The sequence below is a fragment of the Aplysia californica genome, unplaced genomic scaffold, assembly GCF_000002075.1.
Source record: "Aplysia californica isolate F4 #8 unplaced genomic scaffold, AplCal3.0 scaffold00430, whole genome shotgun sequence".
In the NCBI taxonomy this organism is placed as follows: domain Eukaryota; kingdom Metazoa; phylum Mollusca; class Gastropoda; order Aplysiida; family Aplysiidae; genus Aplysia; species Aplysia californica.
Genome location: NW_004797700.1, coordinates 494,449 through 506,833, shown reverse-complemented (window position 1 = coordinate 506,833; position 12,385 = coordinate 494,449). Strand labels below are relative to the sequence as shown.

General features: G+C 36.9%; 1 protein-coding gene across 2 annotated transcripts in view; it reads right to left on the bottom strand.

Moving 5' to 3' along the window:
* Positions 1-555: 555 nt before the first annotated feature.
* Positions 556-12,385, bottom strand: part of LOC101856118 (dual specificity protein phosphatase 12) — a 13,536-nt gene continuing 1,706 nt past the window's right edge. The window contains exons 2-9 of one of the 2 annotated variants that reach the window (XM_005104662.3): positions 11,613-11,895; positions 9,846-9,959; positions 8,006-8,145; positions 6,194-6,302; positions 4,459-4,642; positions 2,106-2,154; positions 977-1,266; positions 556-608 (exon numbers count right to left, since the gene is read on the bottom strand). In XM_005104662.3, the coding sequence (XP_005104719.1) occupies positions 1,019-1,266; positions 2,106-2,154; positions 4,459-4,642; positions 6,194-6,302; positions 8,006-8,145; positions 9,846-9,959; positions 11,613-11,878 (1,110 nt within the window). In that variant the 5' untranslated portion in view covers positions 11,879-11,895 and the 3' untranslated portion in view covers positions 556-608; positions 977-1,018. Of the gene's footprint in view, positions 609-857; positions 1,267-2,105; positions 2,155-4,458; positions 4,643-6,193; positions 6,303-8,005; positions 8,146-9,845; positions 9,960-11,612; positions 11,896-12,385 lie in introns of those variants that run through there. The other variant, XM_035971409.1, reaches the window with a different exon arrangement.

Sequence of the window (12,385 nt, the reverse complement as noted above, 5' to 3'; positions counted from 1 at the left end):
CACAGGTCAAAGATCCAATCAATGAGTTGAAGAGGGGAGATCAATCCATAATCTTCCAATTTAGAACACAACACGTAACCCTCAACCAATATCTCAACCAAATTGGAGTAAAGCAGTCTGCTGCCTGCCCACTATGTGACTACCCCTCCGATACAGTGGAACATCATGTAATATTCGATAATTATAGTAATCGGTAACGATCCGGATATGATGTTGTCATCAATTCTAAAGAAATAAACTATTGCATTCTGGGTTACCAAGATGGCTGCCTCAATGTTCCTTACCGTTATCCCGATGTTTGTCTCACATCTTGTTATGAATCCAACAATAATCTAAGGAACCCAACAAACACAACACATCATCTGTTCTTCTGTAGAAAACTAACTGATTTAAGGGGATGTTTTCTTCCCAAGCTACACCACACAACTAATTGCCTCTACTCCTCCTCAAGACAACAATTAGAACAGACAGGCAGCTATTACAGAATGGCATCAAGTAGAAGAGGTAACACTCAGATACTACTGGATCCCTAAAAACAAAGACAACAACATAATATAATCCATGGACTCGTAAGCTGGAAAAGCGAACAAGCAGATCAGATATTTAATGTCGTTGTTGTTATCGATCCAGCAAAATCTGGGCTCTCGCCCTTCTGTCCAATGCCATGTAGTGATAAGTGCAGGTTTGCTGCAGTTGCTGTAATGTTCCGTAGAGTGTGTGGTCGAAGTTAGGTCTCGGAGGGAGAAGTGTAGCTCTGATGTCATTTAGGGCTGTACAGTGGAAAAGGTGATGTTCCACTGTCTCATATATGCATAGTCACACAACGGACACATTGGGGGAAGTTCTGGTTTTATTCTGTTCAAATGAATGTTGAGCTGTATATGTTCTGTTCGTAGGCGGAAGATCGTGGTCTGTTTCTTTCTCTGTAGGTGGTTGATATAGTCATTTCGTTTTGTTGTAGTCATATATATATAATGTCAATATTCTTCACAATTTCAAATGTAACCAGTCAGTCAAATCAAGGAGACCCGTGATCTGTTTGTTTTCTCGAGTCGTTCAAACTCAAGACACCGAGTCCGCCTGTGCAGTTCTCCACATCCTCAACACGGACACCACATGCCCCAGATTCTGTGAGATCGGAGGGTAAATCCGAACATTCCACTTTGTTCATTTGAGCAAGTGCTTGATGAGATGCAATATTCTCCACTTTTTGATTGTTGACCCGAAAAGCTGGGGCTACCCAAGCACCGCACGGACATTTCTCTCCTGAAACAAGCACAAAAAAGGGAGATTGATTTGAAAGTAGATGTTTAAGTTAAGTCCTTTTTCACACAATTTAGATCATTTAGGAGGCATGATGTTCTTCAACTTGCTTTGTCAGGGCTGAGTGGCATCCAAGAAGAAAAATTGAGACATTCGACAATATAATTTTTCCAAGTGGGAATCAAACAGACATGGGACTAAAATCTAAGAAATAATTTAATTTGCCAGCATGCATGTAAAAGGCATGCTGGCAAATTGAATTATTTCTTAGATTTTAGTCCCATGGAAATAGACAAAGTGTCAAAATCATAGGTTGAGTTTTTACAATTTATTAGTGCCTTATGGTAAAAGACAAATTAAACTTGAGGAGAATGGCATCAGCACAAAATCTACAAATTCAACCCCTATTTATATCAAATTTTGGTCAATATCTCCATTCACCGAGTGTGAGAAGAAAGTCATTTTGTTAGCACACATCACATATCTTCTGCCTACAATGTCAAAGAAACCTGACCATTTCATCACAAACATGGGTCAGATTCATTTCTCTGTCTCACTTTTTGAGTCTATGTGTGTGTGAGAGAGAGAGAGTGTGTGTGTGTGTGTGTGTGTGTGTGTGTGTGTGTGTGTGTGTGTGTGTGTATGCGCGAACACATGCACATGCATTTGCCAGTTTCTGTTCAACCACTCTTTTGACTTCATTTTTTTACATCTGTTTTGGGTTTTTTTTCTGTCTCTAACTCTGTGTCCCTGGATTTTGAAAATCTAAATTTAAAAGAAAGACTTTATATCTCTAAATAACATGAAAAAAGAGAGGGGAGTATTTATTCTGCTTCACATACCATGCCAAACATATGAACCAATGACAGCACGGCACTTTGGACAATGGATCTGGAAAAGAAGAGAAAACAAAAGCAAACAGTTGTAATAATACATAATAAGAGATATCACAATCAATCTGTATAGTGGCATTTCGCGCTCAACAGCAAGCCCTACTACTCCATTTCATAAATGTGAGGCAGCGTGGTGGAATCAGGCTCTCGTCAAAATAATTAAAGTGATACAACTTGCATTTTTCCCGCAGGTTTGTGATTTTTTTATCGAATTTTCGTTTTTTGGCTCAACACCTTTCATGCCCATTAAAGAACTCATTCTGTGTGAATTTTTCTGAAAAACGCTGATTAAAGGCAAAAAAAATGTAAATTGTCTGTTACCACGCACTGTTAAACTAAGTAAAATAACTAATCTTTGGCGGTCATTTTCTCACTAATTTTACTTTTGAAAACTGGTGACCCCCACCTCCTTCTTTCGCAAATATCTCGACTTGTATTAAAGATAAATGGATATTTTTTTCATCCAAATAAAGACAAGTGAACAAGCTTTAAGATGGTACCAATAACTCTACATGCCCAAAAATTTACGAGAGCCTGATTCCACCACGCAGCCTCACAAATAAGTTACCCTCCTTTATAAAACAAAAACCAAAAGACCTAGATTGATGAAATCTGGCACAATGCACCTTTTTATCTGCTCTATTCAATATAGCGTCCAACGCTGTCAATGCACTTGTGCATACGCTGTAGCCAGCCGTTAAACGCACTGTCGTAAGTGCATTTATCCAGGCACTTATTTGCCTCTTTTGTTACTTGAATAATGTCCTCCTCTCACTGTGAAATCGGAGTCCACGAAGGTGTTCTTTCAAATTGGGGATCAGGTGGAAATCACATGTGGCCAGGTCAGGAGAATATGGCGGATATTCCGGCAATTCCCACTCAAATTCCCGATCAACAGCAAGCTCTAGGCGCTTTCTAGGCGCTTTCTAATCAATATTATTACCCCAGCCGACCTGACAGCATTCTGAAACAATCTCAGCTTTTACAGGCTCTAAAACACTATCATTCTGACAGGAGGGCTCAACATGTTTAAAATCAAGTGAAGCCAGGCATCAACAAATATTATTGTGTCTTACCTGTAACAACTATTGGTAGTTGGATTGAGATTGATTTGATCTGTGAGACTCATACGGCAGGTAAGCAAAGCCAAACACCATGATGATTTGTAATAAACACATTAGAAATAAATTAGAAGTTTTCGGCATTACTTCTCTTTTGTTGGGCCTGATCCTAACTGAATGTCAGGTGTATAATAAGGGGATGGGAATATTTTTACCTTAGTTAAAAAAAAAAAAAAAATTTGTATTATACGCAAGTGAAAAAAGTTCTTGAGTCGAACCAATTTTAAACTGGCCTTGTGAGAATGGGTCATAAAATATACATATACATATAAAAAAATATAAATATATAGACAGATACATAAACATATACATATTAAAAAATATAAATATATAAACAGATACATAAACATATACATGTATTAATAAATGTAGTATGTATGCCTTTGCAGAGCATTCTTTAGGATGAAATTTTAAATCACCCAAAAATCTGGGCATGTACAAGTCAAAATTCTAGACAGACAATTGAGGCAGAAAACACAGAAAATCAACTTGCTTTCAAAATGAAGTATATGGTAGAGTCAGCTAAAATTGCAGTTACTAAAAGAAGTAGATGAGAAAAAAAACTTTCGAAAAGTGATATTTGCAGCAAGTGTGGCATTCAAAACTCTATTTACAATCATCACAATTTGAGCAACCTTCTCTTAGCTAAAAACGCAGCTAAACTAAAATCATTCTAAAACTTCTTTATTAATCTGCTTATGGGAAATAGCATAACAAATGTGAGGCAGTGTGGTGGAATCAGGCTCTCTTCAATTTTTGGGCATATTGAGTTATTGGTATCATCTTGAAGCTTGTTCATTTGTCTTGCTTTCAATGAAAAAATTACCCATCCATCTTCAATAGAAGTGGAGATATTTTGGATCGAAGGAGGTGGGGGTCACCTGGTTTAAGAGGTAAAATTAGCGAGAAAATGGCCGCCAAAACTTCATGGTAAATTCCAAAGTCCATGGAAATTGTAAAATTTATATTTTTGTGCCTTTAATCAACGTTTTCGGTGAAATCCTCAAAAGGAATGTGTTTGTAAATGGACAAAAGGTGTTGAGCCAAAACACAAAAAATTTGATAAAAATTCCTAAACCTGCGGAAAAATGCAAGTTTCTTCACTTTGATTATTTTGACGAGAGCCTGATTCCACCAGGCTGCCTCACAAACAAGAGAGTCTTGATTTGAAGACACCATACCTCTCCAGAGTCAGAACTGGCATCTCCCTCCATCCAGGGCAAACACTCCACAAATATGGCTCGTTCGCAGTTCATCTTACGCACTTCACTGGGTACCTTTTGCTTGTGACTGGCTGAATTTTTGTGTCTCTCATGGTCTCCCGAGAGGTGAGAAGTTAAATAACTTTCATGAAATAGTACCATTCTGAAATTAGAACAAAAATGCTTACATCATCTGAAAAGTCAACAAGGGGTTATGCATTCAAGCGTCTTTTCTCTACTTTGTAAGAAGACACAGTCAGCTGAGCAAGTCATGTTGTCTGGGAAGACACATGTATTTCTGAACATTGATACCATGTCAATGTTATTGGGCACAGCGTCACTTTTCACCGGATTCTGTTACTTTTAGTTCGCGTGACTCGGCAGCCTGTCGGAGCTCCCCGGCTCAGGGTCATGGGGTTAATGAGCCCCGAAGCGACTTTGCCGGTGTCGGTTAGCAAGTTCACATTTTTGGCTATGTTTAAAACAATATAACTTCTTCCCCATCCCACACATCAAACCATTACGCGGATGTACTAAAAGCCCAAGGTCTTGAGATTTATTCTGTGTTAGAATGGTTAATTTCTGTGCCTTAGTTTTTGTTTTAGACAAGTGTTTGTAGAGTACCCAATTTGTCCTATTTTCGTTACAAACTTATGAATAAATGATTGTTAATTTTAAAAAGGCACGACAGACCTCTCCAAAATCTGTGTTAAACTGACTACGAATATCATGTCTTTTACCATGAGAAATCTTAAATCTGTGCGAGTAGTAATAGTCAAGTTATAAGAGAAGAAAGATGCACATCTGCATTTTTAAACTAAAGACGATCAGCGTTAGCTCTTATTTTACTATTAAACAAGAGAAAGTTACTCTGCATTTGTTCATGAATCCTGCTGTGTCTGTGGCAGCCTGCATACAACTAAAAAGATATAATATAAGCAACTAAAAAAACCCATAAAATCGTGTAAATACATGGGTAGAGATAAACTTCTTGTATGGAATAAAAATAATGACAGCAAGCACATTCATTCTTAGTTTTTATGTCGAAAATATGCACGAACATAATTATGAATGTAAAGAAATCGGTTACTTTGTCAGTTACTGCAATGGTCATAGAAACGAAAAATAAAGCTGGAAAAGTCTGGTGCTGATTCAGTGTCCCTGGAAAGCTAGAAATTATTCTTATAACCCAATTACGAGAAGTCATCCCTATTATTCAGTCAACTTACAAAACCTAGACTTAGCGTTTTAAGAAAAGTAAGGAATTTCTGGAATGTAACAGATACTGTTCATGTATTACTTAAATCGATTTGAACTTTTCATAGAGAAACTTCATGGTAACTTTAATCAACTTTCAAGTTTGGAGGAATTACTTCATAGCGAATTGTGTGCCCGATGGATGAAGTTGTAAAGTTACAGCTTTCTCTTATGTGCGCAGATACCATCTTTTCTGAGTATCTGCACCAATGCTGTGTCATTTATGTTCCAAAAGTTCGACAAATTTTGTTGAGGCCGTTTTTTAAAATTGATTTTTTTTCATTCAGGCGAGTCCGAAAAAAATAACAATTTAGCATTGCCAACTTCAGCGTGTCTAACGAAATAACCAGACAAATAATTTTTTGACTTGGAAGTCATCATAAAAGAAGGTGCTCAAGCCGCAGCCAGCATGCAGCTCTTTGGCACAGCAGTTATAGAAATTTAGAAAAAACTATACCTGCACTTTTTGCACCGAAATACGGAACCATTCTCCTCTTGTGCGTCTGTCAGTCTCCCTGTGGCTTCCTCGACAAAATCATCATCCTCATCATATTCTTCCTCGGATTCTGAAGTTTACAAAGAAAAACAATGGAAAAACCTGAAGCTCATGGAATAAAACAAAACAAGTGCTTCGCTTATACGCTCCATCAGTTTGGAACTCTTTTCCCCAACCCTCGAGACATACAACATCTGAGTCTAAATTTTTTTAATCTTTAAAGACACATTTAATGACATAATTTTTATGTTACTAGATTCATGTTCAGTACAATGTTATGTAAATGACTAGGTGTCCATTTATGTATTTTGTGAATTGCATTGTGTATATTATTTTATTATATATGTGCTCATTTCGTGACGATGTGTAAGCGTGCGCGTGTGATAAGCAAGTAGATGTGTGTGTGTGTGCGTGTGTGTGTGTGTGGGGGGGGGGGGGGTGTTTGACGTACATGTGTGTGCACATGTGTGCGTGTTATAAATGTGTGCGTGAGAGTGTGTTCGTGTGTTCGTGTGTGTGTATGTGTGTGTGTTTGTGTTTGTGTGTATGAGTGTGTGTGCGCGTTTGTATGTCGCGTGCGTGAATATTGTTCGTATATGCATTTATGTAAAGCGCCTAGAGCTGTGTTTACACGGGAGTGGGCACAATAGAAATGATCTTCATTATCATTATTATTATTATTAATATTACTATTATTATTATTATTATATTAGACATTTTCAATTCAAATAATAAATAGTATGGCTTAAAGTCTCAGGAGCACTTACTAGGCCAAAGTTTAACATTATGGACAAACCTTGGTGCATTACTTTCATATGTCTATAAAATTATCTCATACATTTTACTGAAACCATTTGTGAGACAGCGAGGTGGAATCAGGCTCTCGTCAATTTTTGGGCATGTAGAGTAATCAGTATCATTTTAAAGCTTGTTCACTTGTCTTTATTTGGATGAAAAATGTATACATCTGTCTTGAATACAAGTCGAGATATTTGCAAATGAAGGAGGTATGGGTCACCTGTTGTCAGAGGTAAAATTAGAGAGAAAATGGCCACCATAGATTAATTATTTCCTTAGCTTAAGAGTCCGTGGTAACCGAAAATTTACTTTTTTGTGCCTTTAATCAACGTTTTTCAGAAAAATTCACACAGAAACGAGTTCTTTAATGGGCATGAAAGGTGTGGAGCCAAAAAAAAAAATTCCATAAAAATTCACAAATCTGCAGAAAACAGCAAGTTTCTTCATTTGGATTATTTTGACGAGAGCCTGATTCCTCCACGCTGGCTCACATTTAGGACATTCTTGCACTACCCAGGGTTTAACTCTTTATCTCCGACGTGAGTAAACCCACTATGCACGGGGCCTCTTTTGGTACAAAATCTTTCAAAAGTGACACATATGTCACTAAATTGGTGATTAAATCAAAGCAAGTGAACCTATTTGATAGTTCTTCATCTGAAGGATGAACTCCTGATAAAGAGACGTATTTTAGGAAATTGCTGAAAATTAATTTGACGTCGAAGTTGTCATCAAAGGAATGTGTCTGAGCCGCTGCCAGCAGCTAATTACCGGCGCAGCAGTTCTGACCGCAAGCAGCTGGGAGCAAGCTTGTTTGAGAGAAGGAGTTAAGAATAACTGCTTATGTTCTAGATCTAGAACTGCTCCCAAATACAAAATCATTCTCTGGAGAAAAGAAAAGGCCCCACACAAAAAATTACAATCACATCAACCAAAGGCAAAAAGAAAGAGTAACAAAAAAACATTTCTTCAAACCTTCATCATAATCTGGAGAGTCTTTCAGTTTAGTGCCTGGCTTTCTGGTTTTACCAGATTGGGAGAGAAAGCTCCCAGCCTTGATGGAAGAGCCCATGAACTCAAACCTCAACAGCTGCTCCTTGAAGCCTTTGTTTGGCCTGGAAAATAGGAGGAATTTATTGAAAAAGAAAAAAAAAATTATTTTATTAATTTAATCAACATGACCAGGACAATACTAGTTTTCATACAAGCATATTATGCAGTACAGACTCCACCTAATTCCATAACTTGTGACATTAACAAAAAATAAAACCGTAGAAACCAAGAAAGAATTTAGACAGCCCATTAACACTCCTGACACTTCTTTCTAAAAAGTGCATGGCCCACAGTTTATATTAGACTACTGTAATGAGCAGACGTGTTTAACCCTTTTGGATGTTTATAGTGGGTATGTCTGCGATAACGTAATGAACCCCATCGGATGGAGCTCGCCGGTATACTGGCGATCGAGGGGGGTGTACCAATCATGAGCTAAAAACACAGAATTTTGAAGCTAAAAAGGAAGGGAAATCTTCTGTTTTGAAGATTGAACTCACGGACTTCCTCTTCCTTTAGCAAATGGTGTATATTTCAGCTTTTACAAATTTGTAGCAGCAGTTTTGAATTTGATAGAACATTCTACGATTCCATCATGAATTCAGTAGATGAAGAACTAGGAAGCGGTGATAAAAGTGACACTTCACACAACATATATATATATATCATTCTTATACAAACCTTTCACACACCCCCCCCCTCCCAAATTAACCTACTTATATTAATATGTAGAAACCATTTCTGAACAAGAAGATGTAAAAGTATGAGGGTCTTGTACTCCAACTAATATTTTTACAGCCTTTTCCCTGAGCAGGGTTTTATTTTATAGTTCTCTTGCTCACAAGGCCACACTACTCTAGGGTGTGACAAAACTGGGTGACCTCCAGCCAAAAGGGTTAAGTACAACACCAAACATTTTTTAAACACAAAATGTGTCCTGGTCAGGATGACACTGAAATATCTGTATAAGAAGATCAATAATATTGTCATGCTAAATTTCAGTTTTTCATACAGATTTTCCACTTTCATTACAAGTGACACACACGCAATTCCTGAGCAATACTCTTCAGAAGAGACCAAGAAAGTAAAAAAAATGCTTGGTTACATTTTTTTGTTTCATTCTACTCATTTGTCATAAATATCTGTTAGCCTGTACTACAACTGTATATTAAAATATTTATAATAATAATAATAACAAAAATAACAATAATCTGATTATAAATAATTGCATTTATACAGTGTATATATCAACCTCTACAGCAAGCTCTATGTGCTTTACAAAGATCTTATTACCCCAGCAAACTATAAAAACACTCAGAAACATTCTTGGCTTATGGGAAAGCATACAATTCAAGCTACAGATTACACACACTCAAACAGTAACAACTGACAAGGTCTTTCGCTGTCTATAGCAGGGTACACATACTCATTCCCACTTGGGTGAAGTGGAGAAAATTCAAGAAAAGAGCCTTTCCAAAGGACACACAACTGGCCCCAAAAAGATTTGAGCCTACGACCTTTAATGGTTACGAATCTGATAACCACTGGTCCAAAGACACAACAATATGTCAAATCTTCATTCTTTTCTGAGCAACAATTTTAATGGAAAATACATGCTCTTAGCTGGAAAACTACGTTTATAAAGATGATGAAAATGCTAGTGTGTTTTTATTTTCAACAAAACTTGAGGCTACAAAAGCGAGAATAAGCCTGTGATGTGTAAGAGTTTATATTTTGCAAAGCCTAATGATAAGAAACAAACCTGATGACTGGCCGACACTCCCTCACTTTGTCTCTGGCCTCTTTGAAGCTCAGGTTAAGCTTGTACATGAGGTATGCGATGACAATAGTGGCACTGCGAGACCGCCCAGCTTGGCTGGAAATAGAAAATATGAATCTGTTATTGAAGACCAAACAAGAGAGTGAAATATCCCTTCAAAAGATGAACAGTGAGTTAGTATTTTTCCCACACTACAGATTAATACAATATAATATGTGAGGTAACGTGGCGGAATCAGGCTCTTGTCAAAATAAGCAAAGTTAAGAAACTTGCATTTTTACCCAGGTTTGTGATTTTTTATCGAATTTTTGTTTTTAGGCTCAACACCTTTGATGCTCATTAAAGAACTCATTCCTGTGTAAATTTTTCTGAAAAACAATTAAAGGCACAAAAAATGTAAATTTTCTGCAACCCGCACTGTTAAGCTAAGTAAATAAATAATCTTTGGCGGTCATTATCTCACTAATTTTACTTTTGAAAACAGGTGACCCCCACCTCCTTTTGCAAATATCTCGACTTGTATTCAAGATAAATGGATATTTTTTTCATCCAAATAAAGACAAGTGAACAAGCTTTAAGATGATACCAATAACTCTACATGCCCAAAAATTGACGAGCGCCTGATTCCACCACACCGCCTCACATATGCTTCATGATACTATCGAAATATTTCCAGACAGACCTAGGATGCTTTAGAGTAGTTTTGAAAGTAATCAAACTTCACAGAGCATACACATATGTCTTCGCTGTCGCAAATAATCCAGTAAGTCCAAATTTTGAGAACTTATTATTTTCCCCTCCTCTCAAAGCTTTATCAAAGATGCACCTTTCAACACCACCAAAATGCAGTTTAATGCTATGGTCAAGGCTTGTAATTGTTTTGCTTTTCATGATTTCTAATAGGAACAACACAAAGAGAACTAGTTTTTTTTTGTCTCTGACAGATAAAATACCCAAGCGGACTTAAGTGGATGCTTGCGACACAGACCAATATTTGTGATACACCATTTTCTAAAGGTTGAAACAAAGGATGGCCTGTTCCAAAACACAAAGATGGCATTAGGAAAGAATGTGATCTGAACTAAGATTAAATTAACTTGAGAACCTGGTAACTGAGAGCAGAATATCTCAGCCAATAGAGAACCAGTCTCAAGATAAGAGAGAAAGCATTATTCATGAAATCTTAGCCTCCATATTCAATACTATAACAGACAGCAAAAAACATTACAAAATGAAGAACATTAATCCTTTCTTTGTTTTATACTGACCCTAACATTTTCTTGTACGAATTGTTTAACCCATTCCTGCATAGATAGTGTTCCATTTATTGTTTGTTTTAGTAGAGGTTTTACGATGCTCGCAACTGCATAAGGTCATATGAGCGCCAGAAGATTAGAGGTGTTACAAGAGAGTAACAAACATAAAAAAGAAGAAGGGGAGATAAGGACGATAGATGTTTGATAGGAAAGAAGGAGCAAACCACACCAGAGCACCCGCCAACCACCCATGTTCCATTTATGGATCATGTACTTTTACCTTAAACGTAGGAGCAATACAATATTGGAACAAAAGTTTTCAGTACTAAACAATAGTATAGGCTACTAGATCTATATAGATTTTAAAAGATCTAAATTGTGTTGATGGGGACGTAAAAACATATCTACAATTATTTTTACAATTTTTTTAAAGGAAGAATAAACAAAGAAAAAACGTATCACAAAAGTAGCCTGCTACTGTTTAACAACGGACCAGTGAACCAATACAATCCCTCCATTCTTCCGGGCCTTGTCAATGAAGGTTAAGCCGTCTGGGAACCACTGTAGAAGGTCACATTTGTACGTATCAGTTGCGTTGATGTTCATACAGACTCGACTGTGCCTCACAGACTCCGGCAAAGGCTTCCTCATTACTGAGAGAATGTGAGTGATGTTGTTAGCTTGTAGTTCCTTCTCATTTTTGGCTGACGTTATTCCTCCCAGGAAAATACCATCGATGATTAAATCTGATGTCTCCATCGTAAGTGAACAGTGGTCTGTGAAGAAAAATAAGGAGAATAAAATATTGAATACAAAATACAATTGAATTATAATAATAATAATAATAACAATAATAATTATTATTATTGTTATTATCATTATCATCATAACAACGGCAACAATGCCAAAAACAAAGTTTACTCACAATCTGACTGAGGCTCTAAAATTACTTTCATTTCAAAATATATTATATATTCGGCCAGTAGATTGTAATACAGAATGGAACACTCCCCCCCTTTTTCCCCTCCCATTTTGGGATCAATAATAGGCCAATGACCTGTCAGCATACTATAACAACAGTGTTACTGTATTAGAATATATACTGGCCGAATATATAATACAAAAATTGGTGTGGTCACAACGTAATAGTGTGGAACGACAAAACAAAGGCGCGGGAACTTAGTCAGAGATGGAACGCTATTTTAGACATGTAAAGGGGAGGGGCAACTGGATTATAAGTGTAGATCTTGAGACTCACGATAGAAA